General features: G+C 44.7%; 1 protein-coding gene and 1 long non-coding RNA gene across 10 annotated transcripts; one reads left to right on the top strand and one right to left on the bottom strand.

Annotated features, from left to right (window-relative positions):
• Window positions 1-2,173: 2,173 nt before the first annotated feature.
• LOC148652840 (uncharacterized) lies at window positions 2,174-17,425 on the bottom strand. 7 transcript variants are annotated; one of them, XR_015925443.1, is made up of 6 exons: window positions 15,761-16,036; window positions 8,369-8,474; window positions 8,097-8,203; window positions 7,110-7,193; window positions 6,448-6,731; window positions 2,174-2,379 (listed from the first exon to the last, which is right to left on the bottom strand). It is a non-coding gene; the product is annotated as an uncharacterized LOC148652840 (long non-coding RNA). The 7 variants fall into 7 exon arrangements; XR_015925444.1 differs by having other exon boundaries at window positions 6,483-6,731; XR_015925441.1 differs by lacking the exon at window positions 2,174-2,379 and adding an exon at window positions 16,772-17,425 and having other exon boundaries at window positions 2,386-6,731; window positions 15,761-15,987.
• Window positions 16,302-24,065, top strand: LOC148652839 (T-cell antigen CD7-like). Of its 3 annotated transcripts, none has more exons than XM_088600048.1 (5): window positions 16,302-16,670; window positions 18,980-19,345; window positions 20,069-20,425; window positions 22,367-22,470; window positions 23,415-24,065. In XM_088600048.1, exons 1-5 carry the CDS (start codon window positions 16,622-16,624, stop codon window positions 23,634-23,636), a joined length of 1,098 nt encoding a protein of 365 aa, XP_088456174.1. In that variant the 5' UTR covers window positions 16,302-16,621; the 3' UTR covers window positions 23,637-24,065. The 3 variants fall into 3 exon arrangements, with proteins under 3 accessions (XP_088456174.1, XP_088456173.1, XP_088456175.1); XM_088600047.1 differs by having other exon boundaries at window positions 20,066-20,425; XM_088600049.1 differs by lacking the exon at window positions 20,069-20,425.
• Window positions 24,066-26,539: the final 2,474 nt, after the last annotated feature.

Below are 26,539 nucleotides of genomic sequence, written 5' to 3'. Positions count from 1 at the left end.
GACGGCGTCTGTTTTCAGTATAGTGTCCCCGTCACTATACTGGGGCAGTAGGACCCACATGGACCACAGGGTGAGCACCCCCTACTGGCCCCACTAACACCTCTTCCAGCAGCAACCTTTTTTTCCCCAGGAGGTCTCCCATCCAGGTACTGATCAGGGTCACACCTGCTTAGGTTCAGTGGGTTGCCAGTTGTGAGTTGCAGGGTGATATGGCTGCTGGTAACTAAGGCCATAAGGCTCTGAGGAGCTAAGTAATCTACACCACAAGATAACTGTACTCTAGAGATTTATGAGGTTCTGGAATAGAGACAATTACACTGGTTCAATAGAGAACAAACATCCTGTACATCATTACATGTCTCACCTATTAACTGCTCTAAGGTTGCTTTAATCTAGTGTGTAAAGATCAATGCCACCATCATTGATTGGAGAATAATTTTTGTCAAGAATAGTGTCAATGTTACGTTCCTTCTTTTTCCTTGGAGCATCAGGATAGCTCTGAGGTGGAGCTGGACTCTGGTGCAGAGTGAAATGACGTCTGGTCCCCCTCACTCAATGTGCTCTGCCCTGATTCTCACCAGCATGAACAGACATAAAGGATGGATACTGTATGTTGTATTTGTCCCATTATAACCCAGGACTGTAACACGTTCTCTCAAGACCACCTTGGTTTTGAGGTTTAAGTTTATGCAGAGCACTTGAGTTAAACAAATGTAATGTAACAACATGCAAACCTGTTGACCGCTCACATTTTCTTTCAAACAATCCTTTCCAAATACAAAAAATTCAATATCCCACTCGCTCACATCATTTGCCTGATATGTTTTTTGGCTTGATCAGGATCCTAATCTATTTTTTGTATCTTTAAAGCTCATTTCTGAGGAATCACTCAGGATTAAGCAACAGTTTGACTTTAGAAGCATGATCAAAGACTGAAGCATGCTAATACTGCTGTTTTCCCAGTGGCTCTTATTAGACAGAAGGGAGATTGTGCTAGAGAGACAACAGGTGATTTTAGGAGTGTTGTTGTGTCTGATCTTAGTTGCTTTTTACTTCAACAAGGAAACTGTTTCAAACCACATGTCTCAAACTGTCTTGTACTTTGAGAGCCCCACAACTGTCTGTGGTAGCTTAGCCTACTCTTGTTCTCGATTTACACTCCTAGTGTTGGTGTCAGTGTTCCACACTGATGCCACCATCATTGCATCAGCAATCCAATTCAGGTGAATCAGGTCTTCACTGCCTTGGTTATAAATTTGTCTCTGGTAGATATGCACCACACGATCTTCACCATTGTCCATGACTGGCACGTTTTCACTGCCTTCCTCTACGCCTGGCAAAGGCTTCATTGGGGTTTCTAGGTAAGTAAACTGCACTAATGTACTTTTTATGGGCTCAGTTCCCTCTGTATGTTTGAAACATCATTACAAGCACAGTGAGTCAATATGTGGTGAAAGGGTGGTGCTCTGTATACTGTACCTGAACACTGCTCTTCACAGGTCTGTCGTTTCCCTGGGAACAGACTCTGATGCTTGCTTACTTTAACTTGCAATGCATGATATAAGAAGTCAAATCTCCCATTTGCTGCACTCCTTTTAAAAAAGCCAAGCATTTTATGCTACCTTAAAGTTCTATTATACATTCAATTACAGTACATTCATACTGGCAGATGTCAAGCTCTGTCACCACAGGCAGCTAGTTACCCTGACATTGCAGCAGGCTTTACATTTTTATGTCAATCACTGGGAACTCTGAGGGAACCCATAGTCTTTGATAAAGTTAGCAGACTGTCATAACCCGAGACTTTAGAGCCAACTTTCCAAACATGTTGAGAAAGCTTGTTATAAAATGGATTGACAATCAAACAGCATTTCTCTGCTTGTTTACTTAAATTAATTGTAAGAAAGAGTAAAGCAGAAGTTTCTACCTGTTAGTTTTCAAACTGTTGAGGAGGACATATTACTTTGTACTGCTTTCGTGCTTATTACAGTAAGTAATATTTCAGGATCAATGCTGAGAATGTTTCAATGTCATAAGAAACTCCTTGAATACAGTGAGCCAAATAGATCATTTATCTCCTGTGTGTTTATGATTGCTGATTTTATAATTATTTGAGTTTTTTATGTTCTTGGATTCATACAGGAGACATTAAAAGAAAGAAATTGCAATACACGCAAATCAGAGCAGAATATATATATGTTTCTGGTAAGGGCCAAGATGAAGTAAAGCATATTCTGGTATCACTGGGCACAAAGTGGAACTGCACTGTGGATGAGGCTCCAGCCCATTGAAGGGCACAGACACATGGACGGGGACGTTTTAAAGACAGCATCTGCACTTGATAACATGTCCGTCAGAGGTGGGAGGAAACTGAAGCACCTGGAAAAAACAACAAACGAAAAATTGGGTTATCCGTGGTATAATCAACCTTAAAGTACAAGCTACCAAGAGTTAAAAAATAAATGCGAGCAGTTGTGAGGCTGGTATACATAACAAGAAGATTTTTTAAGCTAAATAGAGCGGGTTAGAATCACTGTAACAGAGACTCAATCACAAGTGTGCACTGCCTCTGTACTAATTGCCCCTACCATCAACAGACAAAGACCAGCTGTTTCTATCTTTTTTAAAAACAAATTGACACAGGGCTCCTGTGACACATGGGAAGGGTTAAACAATTCTTCTCTGATTTCCTTCTAGGGACTCCTGGAAAAACACCGTCTACCAAAACGAATCAGGGACAAATCTAATCTTTACTTGCAGAACTGTATCCCTGCCTTTATTATTTTATGAATTTTAGTGTTAGTCCTCTCAATAATGGAACAGTTTAAAATTTAATTTACCCCCAAATCCTTATTCCCAGAGCAGATGGTTGTATATGTATTAAAACACACAGACAAGACCCTTCATACAATTCATAACCAGTCCCTGAAATACAAACTCCTGCTTGACCACAGTGTAGAAGGCTGTGGAGAGAGATGTTATGGGATCTGACAGCTGGCGTGGCCTAGGATTGCAGAACAGAATGTTAAATGTGCTTTTCAGCTTGAAATAGACTTGATATTTAAGGTATGAAATAGTCATTCACTTTGTCTAGGAGATCAGAGATATTGATTCTTACACTTGCTGTTTGATCTCAATCTTTGTTTTTAAAAAGAGCCCTACTACACGCTCGTTAATTTCCACCAAACTGAAAGAAAGCGCGTACGTTACATGGCTCTTGAGATCTTTACCACTCAAGCAATTTCTGTTCCCCATTGGAGATCCCAAGTACAAGACTTGCAATTACATAAATACTTCAAATGAATTAATCAGAAACCCTCGTAGAAGACGCTCTACAGTGCCAACAGTCCTTAGATAAAAGATGATGAATTGTGAGTTTTCAGAAACATATTTTAGGAGCACATCTGAGGCAGAGTGCACATCTTTTCTTTTGTCTTTCCTCTTTTAATTTTCTGCATTCATGGGAATGCAGTAATGATATTATTATAAATGCTGGCGGTGCAGTTTCATTTACAAGCTGATTTGCAACTTTATGCTTTCTTTAATGAAGTGTGCTCTAATAGATACAACCTTTCATAATTAGGCAGCTTTATATTATGTGCTCTTTTTTTCCTGGGAAATGCAAAATCAAGTTTTATGTAATGTCATTATTAGCCAATTTGCAGATTCACACATTTATGTCTTGTACGTTGCCAGTTGCAAAAAGCTGCTCATTAAATTGAACCTGCACCGGCCTGCAATAACTGTAAGCAGAAAAGGCTGCTTTCTGGAGGAAAAGAAGACAAGACTCAGTGTGGAACCTCATCTTAGATTCAGACCTATTCCTTGCCAAAGCACAGCCCTGTTGGTAGAGTATTACTGTCACCTTAACCTATACCCCAGCTCTCAAAGGTACACCTTATAAACTCAAACCTATCCCTAGTTCAGACATAGCCATCCTAAAATGCAGAAAGGCACTGGAAACTCAAGGACAGCAGAGATGATTCCACACAGGATATGCAATTAATTAACACACTACTCATTTGTTTGTATGCACATCATTCTGGCTTTAAATACATACATGCAAAAATACCTGCTAAAGCTTGCTGTACCTGTAACATCTTTTTAGGAAATACATGTACTGTATGTTCTTAAATGTGCAATGGGATTGTCAAAATAATACTAAACCTATATGGTTTGGCTGGAAAGATCATGTTTTACACTGAACTGGTACCTTTAAAAAGTCATGGTGTGGTTCTTATTGGGGAAACAAACTGTTGGATAGGATGTTCTGTTTGGCTGCTTATCAGAAGCAAACATGAATTCCTGGATGTGCTCAAGTGGGCCCTGAAACAGAGGTAAGATCCCTACACTGTAAAACACCTGGCTATGAGAAAGCATGATGAATGTTTTCCACCTTAAGGAAGTTATATCAGGCACAAAACTCCCCTTTTCTTACCCCTGGAACATTTGGTGGTAAAAAGAAAATGAAATTCAGACTGGTGCTCTCACTGTCTCTGTGTATTGTTTCTGACAATAATCCTGCAATTTGTGCCTCTGAAGTGGGGATGCAGTGAGCAGGAGTGGAAGAAACAAGTATTTCTTGATGTACACAATTAAATCCATTGATTGTCTGTGCTAATGTGTGTGCTGCAATGTTGGTGGTGGTGAAATGAACAAAAACATATGTGTCCTTAGTTGGGCCAGGACCATTACAAATGTTTAATGCAGATTAAAGATGCTCATCTTGGGCAAATACACTGCCCATCTTCAGACACACTGTAAATGTAAGGAAGGCAATTTCATGCAACAATCAGTCTATTCTCCTTGTTGTGTTGCTTTAATCACCAGGAATGACCATTTCATGGTCTGGTACTGCGGTGTACAAGCAGAGCCTGTGGGCTAATTTTAGCTGTCAATGAGAAGCAGGCTTCTAGTGCCCCACAGAATCATTGCAGCAACAGTAGGAGGCAGAGAGCTCTGTTTTATGCAGGCTGCTCTGATTCTCTAATTGTGCTGCACAGCACCATTGCCTGTTTCTGTTTCCAATACCCTCTCACTCTCGCTGCTCAACTGATTAGCTGGACCTCTGTAAGCACCATAGAGCACAGACAGTTCAAAGCCTTGCCGGGTGTAGATGGGGTGTCTGTTTGTGGGGAAGGGTCATCAATTGAGATAAAAGGCACCACTGTTCTCAATCTCACATTTACATTTCAAATCTCAAAGCCATCACAGATTCCTTTGACAAAGGCTTATACAGTGTCACAGCAGATCATGTGAAAAAGCTCACCTGCCCCATAACTACCGTTCCTGACTGTTTAACCACATCACAAAGCTGCACAGGTATTGCTGTGATCATATCATAACCACCTCTGCTTCTTCTGTCAACATCAATTCAAAGGGCTGAGGTGAAGGACAGCTGTTCTGGGCTTGTTAATATAAGAGCATCAAAGGCCTCCCTCTCCAGAGCTGTGCCTTCATTCCCTGCCCTGCACAGGCTGCTGATTGAAGACGCTCCCTAAGGAGGCTCCCGGTTTGCAGTCTTACCGTAGCTCATCAAGTCAAACCGTTTTGCAAAATGAGATGCATCTCCCAGCTTCGCTCTCAGCTGTCTCTGGAGTGCAGATTAACACAACCAGCTACAGTGCAATGAAGAAACATTGAACTAATCCTCTTTCATAGATTTGGATTCAACTCGTTTCAAAGCAATTCCTCTCATCTGCCTTTCCAGCCCTTTATAAGTTAATTCTGCAACAAACTACTTTTGATACCGAGCTGGTTTTTCCTATGTAAAAATGGACAGCAATGTTGGTGCGGCTGGATTTTGAGCACTGTACCTAGAAACAGGTCAACACGCTTTTCAAAGGCTCTTTCGCACATTTGCACAGCTCACTATAAAAAAAGGCAATAAATCTGAGAGTTGAAACTGCAAGGAGTGCCTTGGGATGACAAGTCCAGACCGCCTCCACAGTAAAGCCAAGAAGACTTTAACCGCTTCCAGCCCCGATGAGGGCTGTGGCAAGCCGGAGCACGTCCCAGCAGGACGGAGAGCAGACGACAGCTCTCGCCCTGGGCGACACACCAGTCCATTGCACGGCAGGGGAGAAACGAGGAAAACTACCCAGCGTGCCTTCGGGAAACAGGAGCACCTAGCAAAACAGACATGAAACTAAAGAGAACATGTGAGCTCCTCCCAGGCAAAAGCCTGCATGTAAGTTCAGGTTTGAATGCTAGACCCTAAAGCGGTGAGGCGTCAGCACACCGGGCATTCCACCCACATCAAGCTCACTGAACTGTACAGCAAATGCTTTCAGCCCGGCGTTCATAGCGACGTCGCTTCTTGATCCTTCGATGTCGGCTCTTCTTGTCATTGTGAAGCAGAATTCACCAAGCGTGAGATTGTTCACCCACTAATAGGGAACGTGAGCTGGGTTTAGACCGTCGTGAGACAGGTTGCTTTCACCCTACCGATGATGTGATGTTGCTCTTGGCCAGGAAGATACCTCGTGCTTTGGCACTCTGTAGTTCTTCAGGCATGTGGCTTTCATCCAAGGTAACTTCAGTAGCAATCACAATTTCAAAGTCATGTCACAAAATGCAATAGGTGCAATGACGTAGTGTGGAGCACCAGTCAGGGCTCTTGACTCCTGACCCGGAGAGCCGTGAGTTCAACGCCCAGCTGGGGACACACCTGCTGCTGTACCTGCAAGGAAGGTCCTCTGTGTAAACCGTTACCAGTATCTGTATGTCCTCTGTAAGTTTGGATAAAAGCATCAGACAGATAAATTCATAACAACGTAATGAAGCTAAATAAATGACAGTGGTTGATTTACCTGTAGTAGAAGGCACAAGGTAATTATAGACTAAGTGATACAATTGCTGAGCATATGATTCTTAAAAAAAAAAGTCATAATTAAGGCAGTAAAAACATGACACTTGGTTTGTATGTGATAGTAATCAACAGTGAAGTTTGCTCAGGTATTTAATTAAGCAACAGGTATGGTGGTACCAGCGGGTCAGGTAAGTGTCTGTGCTGTACTTTCACAAGCACATGTATCCACTCTGAGTCACTCTGGGTAACTTTCATCTGCCGACATTCATATAATAAGAGAAATGTTGGATCGACAGACCTGTTCGTGTTGAGACAGGCAGACCTGACGAGCCAAACCCCCTGCCAGAAAGAGCATTCCTTCATCCTTACAGTATCAGATTCTCTAAAACACAACAAGCGACAGACCGATGTCTCTGTCTGCACGTCTGGGAGTATAAATTGGCTGTCCTTAAACCTAAACCTGTTTATGGTTTTACTTTCATCTGCACTATTCCTCACTTATAAACTTCAAAATAAGCAAGACGGCGGAGGTACATCTTCCAGTCACTGGAGAAAAAGACGTGTTTTCAGCAATTCAAGAAAACCTAAAGGAATCTGTTTCCCTCACATTTTTTTATTTGAGGTGAGTCTTGCTTAAATGCCCGTCGAACATCTCTTGTTCTAAACAGCATGAGAGTAGCAGCTCCTGAAAATCCATCATTGCATCCCGGCTGCCTTGAAGGTCGGACTGTACTGTATTAGAATCCACCATTTCATGTAGACTCCGGTTTTCCTTCATCTTAAAAAAAAAAGTCAAACCCTTTTCCTGTCTGTGTATTACAGATTCGGTGCACAGAGTCAGCATGGTAACTGACCACGGACAAACCTTATTGCTTTGGCTCTGTCCTGCCTTCACCTTTGCATCATTGTCCAGTAAGTCACATGTGGCAGAGACTTAATTGACAGACATGGGCTCTCATCTGCTGAAAGTGTTCCAGAGACAGGAACTACTGTACATTTTGTATTTGATACAAAGTCAGGAGGCTTCCCAAAAACATCTATAAAGTTTTTAGAATTGAAAATTTGTTTGATCAGTTTTGGCAACTTCAGCTGTACATTCAGGTCAGCTTCACTTTTTTAAGTTTTCTTTTTGTCACTGAGTTTTCTCCTCTTCAGCCAACCCAATCTTTAAAAATACAGTAGCCAACTCTAAAAGGCTAATTCTGGGGATTAAAAACATTCTCCCTAAAGCACTGATGCACATACCGAACTGTTAATATCTTTAGCTTGAGATTCTTATCATTACCTGTCTCTTCTAGGAGTATTACAGTTAGATATTTATCACTGCAGTACAGGAGCATTGTTGAAGTGGTTCCAACACTTTCTTCTTGTGGTATGACAGGTTTTGTGGACCTGGTAGTGAAAGATAAGATGACAGCAAAGTATGACAACAGAATCACTCTGAACTGTAGCATATCCTCAAAAGAAGACTTGGGAGACGTTGAAATTAGTTGGGTACATTTTGAGAACAATGACATACTGTGCAATTACAACAGTAAGGATGAAAGAGCCACCCACCACCAGCGAGCTGCATGCACCTTCGGAGACCTCCAGCTGTCTCTCACTCTCCATCGCTTCCTGCCGTCAGACGAAGGGATGTACATTTGCAAATTGCGATCGAAAGCTGGAATGAAACACACAAACACAACAGTGCAGCTACAAGGTGAGTGCATTTCTTTCAGCTGTCAGATCTTTCCCTCGCGGAGGTAAGACAATAACTAGGTCAAACATACTGTACAGCTAGGCATGCCAAAGCGGTCATCCTCCTAATTAGACTGCTCTGAAAAAGGTAAAATCTCAGCAAGAGATTTTGCGGGTACATTAAAATAGAAGATGTTTTCCAGTTAATTGAAGCATTTATTTTTACATGCTTTCATAATACAAACTCAGCATGTATTAAAATAATTCTGAAAAACCTCAGAGAGCCTTAGCCTGCCTAAATCATGTACTGTAGTGTCTTATAGTTCAAGTACAGTAGGTAGCTGTGTCAGCATGCATAGGCTGCAAATGAAGAAGTAAAGGTTTATTCCCTGCTGAAAAGAGAAGAAAAATAAGAATTTTAAGCTGTGGAGCCCTCTTTGGGTGTGTGAAACACAACGTTTCTACTCCACAGCCGAAAATTCTTATTTTTCTTCTCTTTTCAGCATGGAATAAACCTTTACTTGTGTCTTACAGTTGCTGTGAATCAATGATCCCTTCTTATCACTCCAAAATAGCTGTAACAATTGTCAGGGGAAACCAGCCTGCATTCTTGAGCATCACTGACAAGCATCGCCTCTAATTGTCCCATCTTTGTTTTATTTTAGATCAATTCAGCAGGTTTCAATATGCACAGTCTTCTTCACAGCGGACATGTACTTTCTATGAAGTTTACCCTCAAGGAGAAGTGCACTGGTTTGATGAGGACAGAAATGTGACTGAAGACGTTGTTTATAGCTCCAGCAACAAAACCAAGAACGGGCTTTTCAACATCACAAGTACGTACGACACTGGAGATGACAGAGCTCTCAGCTGCTGCCTTTGGATCTACAGAGCAGGAACATGCTTGACAAGCCAAGAGATCAAATGGTCAAGTAAGAGTAAACCTCTGACAGGTTCTGCTGCTTCAGTTGACGCTCTGCATACTGCAGCAGTCGTGTGTGCATGGTTCTTCATTGCTCAGTGCTTGTGCTTGTGCTTTTAACTTTCACGGTTGTGGGCAGGGTGACAATTGCATTTCGTCTTCAAAACCAGGCTTGTCGGACTAAACAGCTTCCACCCGTCGTGAATTTCACAAGCGGCACAAACACAACTGGACAGCGCAAAAAGTTACTTTTTTAACTTCACTCACATACAGCCTAAGCATCATAGTGATCTAGTGTTTTTTTATTCATAACTTGATATCAAGTGTCAGGATTGCACAAATTGCATTTTGTTAAAGCCTCAAGGCTAGATAGTGTTGTTTCCCTGATGATGTGCGTTTTAGTTAATGCAGAACCATAGCGTGAAAAACATAGGCATGCTTGCCAGTATAATAAATGAAGGCACTTAAACAAGGATATGTTTCCATGGGCTACTGTAAAACTCATTTTCAAGAATGAAACTACAGCAATGAAGGCAAAGTCTTCTGCATGGAAACTGCACAAAAACTATCCAGCAATATAGAGGACTGCTTTGTCTCTGCGTGATGCTATGGTAACCCATTCAAAAACCTTACTGGTTTTTGTACTGTAATGCACAAAACATGATGTTTTGAGACTCAAGGCTATCACAAAACTGTCCCATTATACAGCTCAGAATTAAACATATATAAATCTATGATGCAGTATACTGAATATCCTACATGCTCCATAACTAAAAAAGAAGAGATCAGATTTGTATACTCTTGTGCCCTCCGGTGGCAGAAACTGGTCACAGCACACTTCCGCAGCACGTGTCAAAGTACTGCCTGGGTCATCTGGAATCCCTCCTTGAGAACACCACCAAAATAATCAAGCAACTCTTCTGCCCAGTTGTAAAACCTGCCTCCCTACTTTTGTCATAAACACACTTTAACAAAAAATTCCATTAGCTTTCAAATATCTCAATCAGATCCCTTCAATGCCTTATAGTAGTGTCAGACTTTAGAGATTTACATTTATAGGCGTGCCATAATAACCCTTGTCTAGGAATTATTCTGCTCACACATTGGCAAACCCCAGGGCAACAAAAGCTGTTTACTGAGCTCTTCATTCCAAACCGGGGCAGACACGCAGTTCACTGTGCAATTGTAATCCAAGCGATTGAATAAAGCCCATTGTTAACACTGGTACAATCATTCCTTTTGTGTTCTTTATCGCTTCACCTTGTTGTCCAGAACTGCATCGATGAGCCCACAAGAACATGTAAGTGTGTCAGTGAGTGGGCAACAGATGAGCATGGGGGAAACTCCAAGCTGAGAAGCAGAAAGCACATCGATCGTGTTTCCTGTTTATAGTAGGCCCATCCAAGTTCAGTACGGCTCCACCCATCTGACTTTCATCAAGTGCGCGTCTGGGCATGGCTGCAATATCTTGTATTCATTCACAAAGTAAAAAGGCTTATGAACATGCCTATTCTGTTTCGCCAGGGCACACCTGGAAGGTATGGAGGGCTTCCAATTTTAAAACAAATCACTGGAAGTCTTCAGCAGAGCAGCCACGGAAGTAAATGTAGCAAACAACAGTAAACCACATGCTCAATAGCAAGGAGCGTGCCAGGTGTTTCCTTTTCAGAACTTGGCCCTTACCCACTTATCTTGCCCACATCTCAGACGTTCAGGCAAATGTGTGTGTGTGTGTGTGTGTGTGTGTGTGTGTGTGTGTGTGTGTGTGTGTGTGTGTGTGTGTGTGTGTGTGTGTGTGTGTGTGTGTGTGTGTGTGTGTGTGTGTGTGTGTGTGTGTGTGTGTGTGTGTGTGTGTGTGTGTGTGTGTGTGTTTTTAAATCGTTTCGTTTTACTTTACCTGCTAGATAAAGTTGCATTCTTCTTTCTCCAAAAAATGTGCACCCAGCCTTTGTGTTCTGGAAGCCCTCCTCTCTAGAGGGCCTCAGAACTGGGTTTGGCCATTCCACATGTTGATAACCAGGATAGCAATGACTACTCCTCAAGAGCGGAACTGGAAAACAGGATTTAAACTCAGCAAAGACAGTTGACCGTCCTCTGCTACTGTACCTGCACTTTCCCCCATCAGGAGTCTTCTTTCTGCTGATACTGCACAGTACATGCTGGCATACAGGTAGTAGTACCACGTCTGTGTTGCTAATTTTTCCACACCTCGCAAAGCCAGAGCCGCTTTTCAGCTTTTCAGCTTTTCACTCTGGATCACAGCCACTGAGCGCCCCTGTACCCCAAGAACATCAGCCCTGGTAGAACATCAGTCCCTCTGGAACACTGTTCCCAGAACCCAGTCTGACTCCCACTTCACCCCTGCTGTTTACAAAGTGAGGCGTGTGTGGCTGCACGTTTATTCCCACAGGTCGTTAAGCGAGATGCCCTCGCCAAATTATTTTCAACAGACTGGAGAGGTACAGTAAGTAGGGCAAGGTCCGCACAGCTCCATTTGAAATATAAAAAAAAACTATGAATAGAATGTTGCTCAACACAAAGGCTTATTGCTTTTGAAAGGAAAATCTGTAGGTGGAAATTAATTCCAGAAGCAGAGAGCACCAGCGTTCCCAATCCTGGTGCTGGAGTACGGCTGTGTTATAGCCTCCAGAGTCATGAGAGACGTTCAACTGTATTACAAATATGTTCACAGCTTATTGATCCACCTGATAAAAGTAGCTGGGGAAAGGTAGACTACAAGACTCTTGCCTGTTTGCTGTTTGACAGCAGCACCAGGGAATGGGCCAAAAACAGTAACTGAACATTTTTACGATTTTGCCTTTATTCTATTTTCGCTTTGGCAAGACAACCAACGAAAACAAGAAAAATCGACACATGTGGTCGCAACTCCCGGTCAGATTTAAACCCAAGTTTTCAACTTGGGGGGGAATTCAGCAACCACTTTGCCAGGCCTGGGGGTCTCTGAGCAGGAGGACACTGACATGCAGCGCACAGTGGTCCACAAGCCCTGGAGAAGCCCAAGGTCTGGAGGCTGGACTGGAGCTGCATTGCAATATGGGGACAGGAGATGGCAGGAATGAGACGCTTTGTACTGTAGGTGATTCACTGAAGAAGAAACAAAAGATCCTGCTTTTTCCCCTTCCAAATATCTTCAGACTTGATCACTCGGTTCCTTTTATCCCTATGATATACTCTTGAATCAGCAAATGCCAATAAGCACATTTAGAGAGACGCAATGTCACAGTGAAAATGCCATGTTTAAAAGTCTGCTAAAAATAAACGTTGTTTGAATTGTGGTCGGGTGATAAGAGAGGTGTGAGACGGAGCTGAAACCGACAGAGCAGCTCTCTGCGGACAAAAATAACCAGGAAATGAATTTGTTTTCAGGTTTCAGTCATCAACCTGCCTGGTGAGATAGATAGATATTGCTTTTTGATGCCTCTGCTGTTAAACAGGTCTTCTTAAAGTGTCTGTTAATTTGATGCATAAAATTGCATCACATGTGCCAAGCTTCCGCAGGCAGGAGTGCTCATTATAGGTATAGGTTAGGCGTTAAGGAATTCTAGACATATTTGGCTGTAACAGCACTGCTCCATGCGGGCTCTGAGCCCCACAGCCCAAAGCTCTCCTCCGTGCAGCTCGGGCTGGTGGAGCAGCTTCTTGGTGAGAGCTTCAGCTGTCCGAGGACCAGCAGGGAGCTCTGACTGGGCTGCACCTTTCGGAGCCCATGACTGTCCAGCCATTCCGTCTGGAACGGACTATCATGATGACGAGGGCTGATTCAGACGTGGCAGTTCCAGATCAGTTTCAGCTCAGGGGGGATATAAACAACAGGGCAGGACAAAAAATCATTTGAAAAAACAAGTAGCCAAAAAAAAACCCGATCAAATACATAAAGGTTATGTACAGTACTTTACGATGGCTGAAATGGAGAGTTCTTTCTTCCCCCTTTCATCACCATGAGCATAAAATGTCTCTAATCAAAATAAATATGTAGCTTTATACGAAGATGAGTGTTCTTTGGTTAAGCACAAGTAAGGACCTGCAACAATGCACTGTGGTTTCAGAAAAGAAACTCTCACTAACAAACATGTCAGGACACCAAGCTGTCGTGCAACATATCAACATTTCAATTCCACTCACAATACAGACTGACTGTTTGTTTTGTTCCACTGCCACCTGGGTCTGGAGCACATGCCCTGAAGCTTTACCCAGTTTCAGCTCTTGCCTTGTCTCAGCCTCCCAAGGACAGCGCAGCTACCTGCTGCAGAACAACAGCAAAGTGACTGACAGCCGACTCCCCACACTCTTTGCAAGAAGGGGACCGGTAACAGTTTCTATTTGAAGACTCAAAATCCAGAAATGAACCTTTTAAAGAAACTGCTACTGGTGGCACACACAACTCAGTACAAGAACATAAGAAGGTGATACAATGACAGAAGGCGTGCCAGACTGAACAGTGTGTGTGTGTGTGTGTGTGTGTGTGTGTGTGTGTACAGTATGTGAATTACAGTACACTGCTTTCTTGTTTCTCTGCTGTGAAACAAGTTTCCTCTCTGTTGATGCAGAAAATGGCACTGAAGGTGCCAGGATTCCCAGACAGGAGAGCCCAGCTGGGACAGGTAGAGAATTATCCACAAACTGCAGAATTATCTGGCTCATGTATTTGTCCTGAAGGGCCCGCATGCCTACCCCTTGCTGGAGGGTACAAAAGTTGTCACCCGGGATTTCACCAGCTGGGAGGGGTAGGCTTGAGGCGATTATTTGCTCAATTATTGACTTATTTGTCTTTTATCCTGTTAGAGCAGGACTTTCCTCCCTCCTCTTACTCCACAGGTTGCCAAAAGCGAACAAATTAATTAAATAATATCAAATCATAACAACCGTGGGCAAGCCTGTTGCTGTAAATGGCACTGGTCTCTATTCCCAGTGGCGGTTTCTGTGTGAGCAGCATGCAGCTTGGAAACGGGCATCCCATCATGCCATTCCAGTGCCATCTCCTTGCCTTGCCAGCTTGCACCACATGTGCCAAGTCACCAGACATGTCTGCCAGGATTTTATCACATTTTCACGGTGGTGCCGCTTGCACAGATGCGCCGGGAGCTGTGAGTCCATACACAGGATCCGTCTGACAGCTACCCTGAACTGGAAACTCCTCTCGATTTCATGAAGGTAGCCGGAAATTGCATCTGTCTTTCTTGTAAAAACCACATCCTTTCTGTTCGGAGCCCAGGCAGAGTTCAAGGACACAGCCCCATGCAAACATAGTGAGAACATACAACCTCCACAGAGACAGCACCGCGGGATTGAACCCAGGGCTTCACTGCGAACCACTGGGCCACCACTTCGCCCTCTTTTGTAACGCGTTTTAAATTATTCTGAAGTTCTTATTGAGCACTGATTGTCACGTTAGTCAGACACACTGCAGGTACCCGTCCTGGGGGGACCAATGATAACACATACACTGTTCTTGATGACAAAGGAATTTTATTTAATGTTTTACCATCGCTTATGTCATTGATGCAGTTTACATCAACGCAGATACCAATTTTGTGCGGAAAAGACGACGTACTACTGCCCTACAGACGCCACACAATTCCCTGCCTTAATGGGAGCCATCAGGCACTTTACAGCCCTTAGCCTATAGTTCGAAGTGTTTCTTCTGTCTCATTTCTAGCTTTTAAAATTTGTAAACAGATGTAAACAAATCTATGATCGCACATTTGTTTTGTTTTGTTTTGTTCTTTCCTATCGACGCGAACGCGGAGCTCTGTATTACAGAACACTTCTGTAACTGCACAAAAGGATGTTTGTAATTACAGCGTGCTGTACATATTACACGTAGAAAAACGAGTTGCCCCTGAACGTGTTGGAATGCTGCCCTCTAGTGGAACAAACGCAGACGTCGAAGGAAGGAACAGGACAGGAAGTGAGTGAGAACTTGTGTGGTAAATGCGGCTGTTCTGTAATAAACTGTCAAGAAACTGCAATATCAACTACCATCACACGAACCCTACAGTTACATTATAATAATAATTATTATTATTATTATTATTATTATTATTATTATTATTATTATTAATGTGCAATAAAGGAATGAATAGGATGACTTTCCTTTCCGTTATGATAACATAAGGTATTAATTACAAAACACCATAATAAAAGAAAGGCACGCTATAAGTGTGACCCTTTCGCCTAGCCAGCTAGCCAGTCTTGACTACCTTGGTCCAGTGGGCAGGACTGACGGTACCGCGCGGTGACTTGTGAACCCTGCGCCGCGCTTTGCTCCAGAAGTTACAGAGACAGACTGGAGTCACGCGTCAGCAGCTACCGGGAGGTCAATTTACCCGTCTCACGTCGGTCTGCTGTCGTTAGGGAAGGATGGGGCAGGTGAGCGCCCCCTCTGTGCCGTCCTCTGGCGGGACAGTGGCTCTGGCAGTAAGGGCGCCCTTCCTGGGTCATGCCGTGAGCTGGGTTAGGGTTTCTGGGTCGCCGAGCGGAGATGCCCAATTCAGCAGGGTGAGAAGAAACTGCTCACATTTCCTCCTCCTCCTCCTCTGCGCGGGATTCGTAGCTGCAAGATAAAAGGTGAAAAATCACACAGCTGGCGATTCCAGTAAGTCAAAGGGCTCCCCTCGGGCTGGGAGTCTCTGGAACCCGCCGACGCGCAGAGGCTGAAACATCTACACAGGCTGTGTGCGCACCGCCGCGTTAGAACCAACAAGAGGAAAAAAAGAAAAGGAAAAAAAGGGAAAACTTTTCCCCAGTGCCAAAATCTAATCGGAAATCGTCGGAACCGATCCCAATCGATTCGATGGATCCCGGGGAGCTAGAGTACCGCTTATTTTTTTCCCGGCGTCCTGAAATCTTCTCATTAGGAAGAAGTCTGGAGAAGAGGCGGGGCTGTCTGTCAAGCAGAAGCATCATCTCAGTTCCGATCATTGTCTTTATTTATTTGCGCATTCAGAGCAATCCTTGTCCAGAAAGGCGACATCTGTGAATGTTATGTTTTCAACATCGTTTTGTCTAGTTCTTTTTTGTTTTTTGCTTTGATATTTCTCCTTTTGGTACTTTATTTTAAAAAGTGTATCTCTTTATTTAGCATTATTATTATTTTCATTTCCGTGCATTATGCATTATGCCTAAGTGACGTGCTTCTCCTTAAGGAGTTCCATTCGGGAATAAAAACAGTGTCACAGGGACCAATCATGCTTCATGCAGGCTGGTTGATACCGATTATCGTTTCGGCCGCAGTTGGTAAGTCGACATGTTTTTCTAGTCCAACTTTTAAGCTAGTATAGGAGCCTTATTTCTGAAACGTGGATGCAATAATTATACATCAAGATCAATCCACTCACCTTGTTTTCGCCAATCTACCGTGTTGTTGCCCGTAATTGAAGAAATAATTGAGCATTTGTAGAAGGATAAGTAACTAGTAGCTTTCGTAGCAACTTCTTTCTTTCCCCAGTTAGGAAAGTTTAAGCGGTAACTGAGATTTTTATACGGTAAACGGCTTGGGAAGTGTTACAGAATTTAAAACTCGTTGCGTGCTTGTTTTAAACAATGCTCTTAAATAATAAATTTGGGTCAAACAGTTTCCTCGTCTACACTAAAACACACCTGTTCCAAAAGGCGAATCTGAAAGCGAGGATTGATTTAGAAAGCAGACTTCTAACGGTGTAATATTCTTTGTTTTTCACGGAATGACTCAGCTCCAGTTTTAATTGTACTACCGGATTGCCGAAAATATTTATGTTTATGTTCGGCTTCAGACGCGTACGGGTCGGTCCCAAACTCTTGAATTCCAAGAACTGAGCCTGTTTCACAAAGGACAAGGTCACCTCTTTCTATAAAAAGAAACGGAAACCTGGGTTTAAAGAATTATAAAGAGTTATTCCATAGGCACGAACCGAGTCGTATATCCTGTCGCGACGAACCTCGACAGCGCGGATAATCGGTTTGAGGGGCTGTCTCTCGTTTAACGTAATTGGGGCTCTCGAATTCAGCACAGCTAAGATGAGCTGTGCTTGTTCCCCGGCTACACTGCTGCGGAATAGCAAGGCTGTCCTGCCCGGTTGCTGGTGTTACTAACTCTGGGCTAGGAGCATGAAAACCACATGGGTGAGCTGGAGGGAATCGCACATTGCTGGCTGGGGAGCATTTAGGTCACTGGGTGCGCGCGACTGCCGCGTGCGTAGCCCCTCATTGATGTGAAACCAGGGCACAGGAGGGCCGCAGCGTGGAGCGGATAATATCGGCATTTAACGTGCGGTAAAGTCCCCTGCAAGCTCCCCAGACTGGGACAGCGGGGTCTCGGAGGGGGAGGGGGAGAAATGCGTTGTCTTCCCCAAGCTGTCCCCTCATTTCCCCCCAATAGGATACGTGTCCTCTCTGTCAGCCCTCTGATAATGGGGGAAAATAATGGAGACGTCCGTTAATTTCTGTCGGATTACGGAGTCTCCACTGGTCTGTTGTTTCTGTTGACAAATGCGTGGAGGTACAGTAGAGACTGTTTTCAAACTTTCCTTTATTGCCCTTGTTTAAGCCTTGGTTTGCTCGTATTGTGGGGGAGCGGGGGTAAATTATTACATTGCCTACTGGCAGTTCTTGTGTAGAGGCTCATGATCTGCTTGGGTCACAACTTCCAAACTTCCAAAGACTGCACACATGGTGTCCCGCAATCTCTGAAGACAGTGAGGCACTGATCTTTCAATGGGGAATAAAACTCTTATATTCATTCTTGATGACAGGGTAAACTAGGTGTTCCGTGTGTATGAATGAAAAAGCACTGTGCAGCCACACCAGTGCTGACTGGATTTGACAAGTGATCGTGTTGTGAGGTTGTCGCACATATTTTATAATCTGCAAAATAAAAATGGCCAAGTACACGATAGTGGTTTTTGAGATGATGCGCCCAGCATATGGATGTTCGACATTTGCTTTCTGATTTTATGATATGGCTGTACATTTAGATGTAGCAGTTGCCGATAAGAAAATGAGGCTTAACCCCAGACTCCACGGCCCTGTAGTTCTGCATCAACACAGCTGTTGCCTTAACAGAGGGAGTACCAAAGGTGTGACATTCAAGAGCACAGGCCTCCAATACAGCAGATTGAGGATGAGTAAATGCTAAATATGGGTCAAAAGAAGACAGGTCCCCCACATTCTGCCCCTGACAGAAGAAAGTTACATTTGAACTTTGTAGGGGAAACCTTGTAGATAAACAGATGCATGATTCATAAGGCGTAACATTGAGCCTGTCAAATTAAGAAAAAGATTACCAGTCAGCCTTCCCTCCAAAAAAGTTCTCTGTAGAAAATGATAATCCTCCTTCCTGACTTCTTATATCCTGTGGAAACAGATGGTATGATATTAGAATTCTGTCAGTGGTTCATTTCTCTACTACAGTCTTCGTGTTTCTTACTGCTTTCTCATGAACAAGGTTACCAGGAGTCCCAGATGTTGAGTTAAAACAATAAAAGACCCAGCGAAGATCCCGAAGTCTTCACCTGCCTTCGTTGCTGTGGCTTGCTGCCTTGTCTGCTTCTTCCTGCCCTCTCTTTCAGACCTGGGGGTGCTGTCAGACGTGGTGTACCTCAAAAGGCAAGAGGGGGGCTCCGTGCAGATCTCCTGTTTGTCCCAGGACAGGAGCACCTCCTCCATCGGTTTCTACCTGCGGAAGAAGTGCCAGAACCCGGAGAAGGAAGTGCTCTTCCTGCGCTCCGGCACCCGGGACCGGACGGTCAGCCCCTCGTTCAGGGACCGCCTGCAGCTGGAGGGGGAGCCCAGGGAGAACGAGCTGAACGTGACCATTTCCCTGCTGCAGCACGGGGACACCGGCCTGTACCACTGCGAGTTCATCTACGAAGGGAGCCCCCTGGACCGGCACGTCTCGGGGGAGAGGGACTTTTTCGTCTTCGTGGAAAGAGCAGGTAGGCGATCGCGGGGAGGTCCCCCACGCCCCCTCTGTGTGGCCGCTGGCGTGGGGGCAGTGCCGGCTGGCGGACTGCAGGCGGCTGTGATCCCTGACCCCGGGACTGCGGTATCGGATCACGACTCCGCTCTGAGAGGACGCTCCGGCGGGTCGGCTGGGGATGAGGAAAAAGGCTACAGTTCCCCCCCTCCACCCCCGTTTTGTCAAAGTCCCACATCCATCCCCTAAATTAATACTGAAGACCCTTGACATGCTTTGACCTAACATGCAGCTTTCTAATTGTCTTCTCTCACCGATACGTACGTTTCAGATCTGCTGCTAAACGGGAGTCAGTCCTTTTAAACACCAGGTCTCAATAAATCCAATCACAAAACACATTATCTTGTTTTTCTCCCTATGGTTTACAGCAGTCTTGCAGGCTCTGGTTCTCTTACTGTACAGCCGAGGGCTTTATGCTCATGACTTACGGAGACGTGATGGTTTTAACCTGAAAATCACGTTTGTGTTCTCTTGCTGTTTTTCTCTGTCACGCAACTTGATTGCTGTAAACGAAAGCTGACGGAACCGCCAAGGCTCTGGGGCAGACAGGCAGCACGGTTCTAGAGCAGCATGCAACACGGTTCTAGAGCAGTCGTGCAGCAAAGGTCTAGAGCAGGTGCGTGGCAGAAGGTTTCTAGAGCAGGCATGTAGTAAGCAGTGTCTCTTGTCTCTTATTCAGAAGAAATGCCCTCTGTGGAAGTAGTGCCGTTACAGACACGAGAAGGGGACTCTGCTGTGATCCCCTGTCCTGCTGAAGGCACAGACAGCTTTATGGATGGCTTCTGCTTAAAAAGAAAGAGGACAGGGGCTGAGGTGGAGGTGCTGTACCACTCCAGAGAACAGAGGCAAAATGGACAAAACGGACTGCACCAGAGTCGCCTTCAGTTCGAAAGAGAGCTCAGTACCCAGACCTATAAGCTCACTATAAGTAACCTGCAGCGCAATGAAAGTGCTTTGTACAGCTGTGAGCTGCTGCGTCCTGGCAAGCCAGAGAACAAGCGCATTCTAGGGAGGAGAACTTACTTTATCTCTGTGCAAGGTAGGTCGAAAATGTTCAGAGCATGTTTGAAGCCTTCTGCTCTACTCTAGTTCAGCCTTTCCTACATAACATACTGTAGCATCTCTTACTAGAATTTGCATTGTTGCTCTTGTCAAATGGGGAGTATTTTTAGTACTGGAAAAAAGACAACTGTGGAAAATCACCCGTTTAGGTTCCTGGGGTTATTTCATGTAGAAGTAGCTTCTTTAACGCTAAAAAACATAGTTTTTGCATTTCTTCCTTCCACGTCTTTTAGGAAAGTCTTCTTCACGACTTCAAAACCACATTGTGTTTTAAGACACAAAAATAGCTTCAGTTCCTCTAAAATTTTGACCCTATTTGTCCCAAGCAAAGTTAGTGTCTTGGTCAGACCACAGCTGTACAATAAGATTGAAGTTCAGAGCAGCAGCAGGGACTGAACCTTTGGACAGGAAGGAAGTGAGTTTTTCAGTTTCCGTCTAAACTTCAAGGGGTACGAGATTGCTTCTCAGGAGCTCCAATGCAGGCATGTGCCCCGAATTGCAGGTACAAAACAGTTTTTCATGGCCAAGGAGGAAGGAGGGCCGAGGTCCAATAAACAATGGAGTCAGTCCCCTTTCTGGAGCCTCCTGAGTGCGGCGCGTGTGGTTCAGAGACAGGAACTGGGCTTGCATCATCTGTCCAGCTCCCACCACGAGCGCTGAAAGTCAGGTTTCATGCTTAAAAGAAAGCCACAGCCACCCCATAAATCTTCTTCCCTGTCATTATGAGTTGTAATTATAGTGGCTGAATTTTTGCATGACTGAGCGTGCAAGTGCTCTTTCATTGCTGTGTAACGTATCCCCCTTATAAAGAGGGCTTCACCCTCAAAGCAGGGAATCTGACAGGGCAGTATTGGCACTTCCTCAAATGACTATGACTTGCTGAATTCCTCATCATAATTTAAAGCGGCACGCTAGCAAGCAACATTGCAAAAGCTTTTGGCTGTTTTAACCTCCATTACAGAGGCTGCCATGGTCCTCAGACCCAGAGCTACTGTAAAAACCAGCTAGTGACATTTACTTAAGCAAAAGGGAGAAGTCTCTAATGTGGCTTGATCACAGTGCATCTTTTAGACAGAAGTTTCCCTTGAAATCAAAAGTGATTGACATGTCAATTCGGCATCACATCTGTGCAAAACTGAATATTGCTATTCAATGGAATACTGCCTATCCGTCAAGCAGCTGTAGAGAGATAATACAACAGCCGATAAACAACACTAAAACGGATCTCGTTCATTCTTTATGTGAATCTCCCATTGTCTTTTCACCTCTAACCCGACTCGCAGAACCGTATGCCAGCCGGAGCACAACCTTTTATTAAATGGATCTTCCCATCATAAAAAAATAGCTTCATCCTGGAGACCCTTGAGTCTCATCAACACAGGGGACTGTTTGCATATCCACAAGAATTAGTCAGCTGTGACAGTGTTACCCTCACGAGTACAGCATGGACTTTATAAACAAGACCTTGCTCCCTATGGGGACTTCAACACTGTCTGGTACCTTGTATCTGTTCCTTCGTATTGTGTCTATTTTCCATTGTACCTAAGAAGATATAAGAGCAAAGCCATCTTCAGCTACGCCTCAGTGAAACAGCCCAGGCTATGGAATAAGCTGGCATTTTTCCCAGTGATTGTGGTAGCATGACTGAAAACGACATGGTCAGTTTCCAGTTTAACACGACTCCCTGTGGCATCAGTGTCTGTGCCTAGACAGGGACCTGAGGCAGGGATTCGCCGGCTCCGGGCACCTCCTCCGCTCTGTGGCGAGGCAGTGGCCGAGCTCGCGGAGGCTCACAGCTCCTCTGGGCTCCTGCGGCACGCTGGTGCCCTGTGATGGCAGGCCCAGGAGCCCCTTGGCGCGGGCACTTTGTGTCTCCCATGCAAGCTGTGGTCAAGGGCGTCCCGCTGTGTTTCTGCAGAGCCCGTCTGCAGCTGTTCCAGTTACCCGCCTCTGCTCTACGCCATCTCCGGAGGCATGGCGCTGCTCCTGCTCATCGTCGCTGTGCTGTTTGGAACCCATTATGTGAGTACCCCCGGCTGACTGGACACTGCGCGCGAGCAGCAGAGAGTCCTGGACGTTTCATCTGTCTGGTCTTGGCCGACGTGTGCTCATAAGAAGGCAACTGAACCGTTAGATTCGATTTCTTTCGGCCAGAAGGGGGCTTCCCGATTCTAGTGTCATTCCAGCTCAGCTCTCGGGCTTCTAAATCGAGCCAACGCACCACAGTCTGCAACTGAAACCTTTCCAAGGTCAAATTAGCAGGGATTTGAAGTGAAAGAGTTGCAATAGTTGACAGTATCATCTCCCGCCCCTATCCAGCGCGTTTAAGAACTGAAACCCAGCGAAGACTTCAGATTAACCTGTTTAAGTGATTAATTAGGTAACAGAGCTCAGCCAGCAAATGCCATGCTGGGGAAATGAGAACCACTGACTTGGAACGTCCCTGATTGTAAAAAACAATTTAAACGAAATGTGTTTCTTTATGGGGGCAGACTATCTGTGCATATAGACGTGTTTTTATAAGGACGCAGATGCACAAATAGCACGCCGAGTACAACACGATTCTCTCTCCAGCTTTTGGGGCAGCTCTTGTGTTCTGATTTTCCAGAAGTCGTATGTAGAATGGCTGACTGTGGGTCTGTCCGTTTTTTTATTTGTTCATGCAACTTACTTAGAAGGCTTTAGCTATGAATATTTCGACGTATATTACCAACGTTCACACTGCATTTTGTAAATCCATAACGATGCTTCCTTCGTGCTTTGCTTTCCATATTTTAAGTCCTTCATTCAAGTAGTTTATCTGGCACTCGGGCCCCAGCTGAAAACAACTGCTGCGGTCCCGGACAGCAGCTCTGCCACGGACAGGGAAGTCTGGTCTAAGCACAGCCCGAGACAGGAGTCAAGTTCACCCTCGGTGCCCCCCGAAGGGCGAGCTGATGCGGTTTGGTGGTCTCTCTGTGCCGCAGGGCAAGCAGTGCTGCCGCTCAAAGCCGCGAGCCCCCGTCCCCATCTACGAGGAGATGAGCGGGGCGAAGTCTCCCCGCAGGAGGGCCCCCTGCAGCTTTCCGGACAGCAGCCTCCTGCAGGAAACCGACACCTCGGTCTACGTTAACCCCCACGCGCGGCCGCCGCCGCACGAGAACTACTACGTCAGCCCCAGCCACGTCCCCGCGGACAGCAAGGACTGACGGGGCGGGGCGAGTCTTTCCCAAGCCGCCTGCCGGTCCAGGCACGCACGGAACAGACGGCCGTTCATCCGCTGCCTGCTCACGGAGCTGGAGATGGAGATGGAAATGCAGTCGAAATCGTAATATTTAAAGTAATTGCTGATCAGCATTTTCCGACGTTATCTTTGATCTCTGCCTTACCGAAGTTACTTCCCAGTGCTAACAGCCAACAACATACCAATGAATGTAGCCATGCTTATTGATGTGCAGCTAATTAATTTTTTGCCCAGATGTAACAAGAAGCCATTTGAATCAGAATCTGCATGATTATACATTGATAAATGGCTCTGATAGAACTTGATATTATGTTTTAATTTAAGAGACAAAGCTGTCGCTCCTGAAAACTGCAGAAATGTGAATGAGGAATAAATGCATCCTTGATGTGTCCAATCCTGTTATGCAGTTTAACCTAGAAGCTGCACTCATGATCACACTTTGAAGGAAACCAATACAACACATGAATTGTGTAAAAAAAGTGGAACGGATCTGAAGCATTTGTTCTGCACTGCACAAATACAGCAGCTTCATGGCATTACGAGTAAGACCAATTTTTGAATGTATTTTCTCATGTTCAATTAGATTATTTTCATTGCTGTTTAATTAGTGCTTTAATCAATGCATTTGGAATCGGCAGTAATAGTGACTCTAACCTTTCAACCACTCATAAAAAACTAGAAAGGATCCTGAAGCACATCAGCTTTTCTTTTTGGATAGAAGACAGGTTAGAAATGAGTCTAAATCACATCACTGTCTCACTGTCACTCTCACTGTCTTAGCAGCTCAGAGTGCTGATCAGTTATCCTGGGATGTTACCAGAAATATCCACTAATTCCCAGGGTAATTACGATTGGATGAGCTTTACAACTTCATTTCCACTTTTTTTTAGACAAAGAAGTGTTTTTTAACCAAAACCCTGCTTCAACTTCAGACCTACAGCACTGTGACACGCCAAGCTTTCTCCTACCTTGTATCTTAATGTAGCTTTACTACCGTTTCCTACCCAGCATTCTTGAGGGAACAAACACTGCTGACTTATCTGATGGCAGTGGAGGGGAAAAACTGGCCGGGCTGCCTTGTGGGTGGGACTTTCCAGGCACAACAGTGGTGATTTCCTGAAGGACGGAAAGCCAGGCCACTTCCCGAAACATCTCAACAAACACGGCAGCGCTTAGTTTCTATCTATGGTCCCTGGTCTGGGAAGAGGTCACAGGTCACAGGTCACAGCGAGCCCATTCAGGACCGCAGGCGGCCACGGCGCACAGCTGCTGGACTGACAGTGACACAAACATCTGAACTGCGTTGGGACATCTGCAAGCCCGCCATGCTGTCACAGGCAAGGGGACTCTGAGGGTGCCGGCCCCAGCCCGTTTGGTAGTAAATTGATCCCAGGATCCCAGCCAGCCGTGGATGAAGGATATGGACTCCCACAACCTGGCTGAGCAGCTTGTTCCACACTCCCACCACCCTTTGTGGCAGGTAGTGGCTCCTGTTCTCAGTTTTAAAGGCTCAGTTGTGTAGTTCTCACGGGTGTCCCTCTGGGTCCCGTTTCCCTCTTGGGGCTGAAGAAGACGTCATCAGACTGCCTTTGAGGATTCTGAGTATTTGAATGAGGTTGTCTCACAGCATTATCCGATCTGGACTGAGAAAGACACAGTTCTTTCAGACTAGGACGTTTTTTTTATTTTAGACCAGGAACGTACCAGGTCACCCTTCCCTGAACCGATTATGACCAGTCCAAACATGATGAGTAGAATCGCATTGATAGCTGCATCAGTTCTCCAAGCAATGCTAACTCTGCTGTGCACACTATAGATTTCCTAAGAGGGACAACTTGAATATTCAGGTTGGCAGGAGAACACCATTTCTAGTTCAATACCTACACTTTACATACCTTGATACCATTGCAGCACTTTGTTATTTTTCACCATTTCTTATTTCATGTTTTTATATTTTCCATAAAAGCATTTGCAGAGAAGAGCCCTTATGGATTCAGATTGTGTTTTTTACATATTTTTGTACACACCCCCGTCACCAATGCCATTTCCTCTAAATGTCCCCAGGGAAAATTTTTGAAATTCAAAACGCTAAAATGCCTGAGCTTTCTTTAGCAATTTAACCAAAAGGAAAGCAGCTACTAACCAAAGCGTTGGGTTAATTCCTCTTTCACGTTCTCCATTTGCTCCAGGACATCTAATTTATTTCAGTGATTATCTGGCATAAAAACACAAAACCCGTGAGATTATAAGGTTATATTCAGTAAAGTTATGAACTGTGACTATGTAGGAGTTCAGTTCGATTAGCCAGGAATAAAGAGCTCACACTGTTTTCAGAGCTGCAGCTGGGCTGAGGCCTCTCAGAAGCAGAACAGTGGTTTGCAAAGATCAGTGTTTACCAAGAAGAGTCTCTGCTCTTGTGAACAGGCTATTAACTGCTTATGTGGTGACTTGCGCAAATCAGATTGGGCATGTGGTACACAAAGACCATAGTGGCCCTGCAGCACTGAGGGGTGTTGTTTTGAGGCAGTGTGTCCACAAGATACCACACTTTGTACGCTAAGTAGATCATGTTAAGCTGTTATTCTGATGTGGTAAATGGCGGGTGGCCAACACATTCTAGCAACAGTCAACAGACATCAGTTAAACATCTCCACACACACAAATAAAAACAATAGCCTTAAAATAAAAAAAGACTACCTTCAGTTAACTTGGTGTTTTGTAAAAAGGAAGAACAGGCTCAAGGTGCTGCTAAAGCCTACATGTTCTTTGCTTTATTCAAAAACATTCAATATCAACACACCTCAGAGCATTTTTGGAGTTATAGCCATGAACGATGTGACGGCGCTTCGAGTCATTAGAAATGCACAC

This window comes from Lepisosteus platostomus, chromosome 11 (genome assembly GCF_059453375.1).
Source record: "Lepisosteus platostomus isolate fLepPlt1 chromosome 11, fLepPlt1.hap1, whole genome shotgun sequence".
Lineage (NCBI taxonomy): Eukaryota > Metazoa > Chordata > Actinopteri > Semionotiformes > Lepisosteidae > Lepisosteus > Lepisosteus platostomus.
This window is presented reverse-complemented; position numbering and strand designations above follow the sequence as displayed.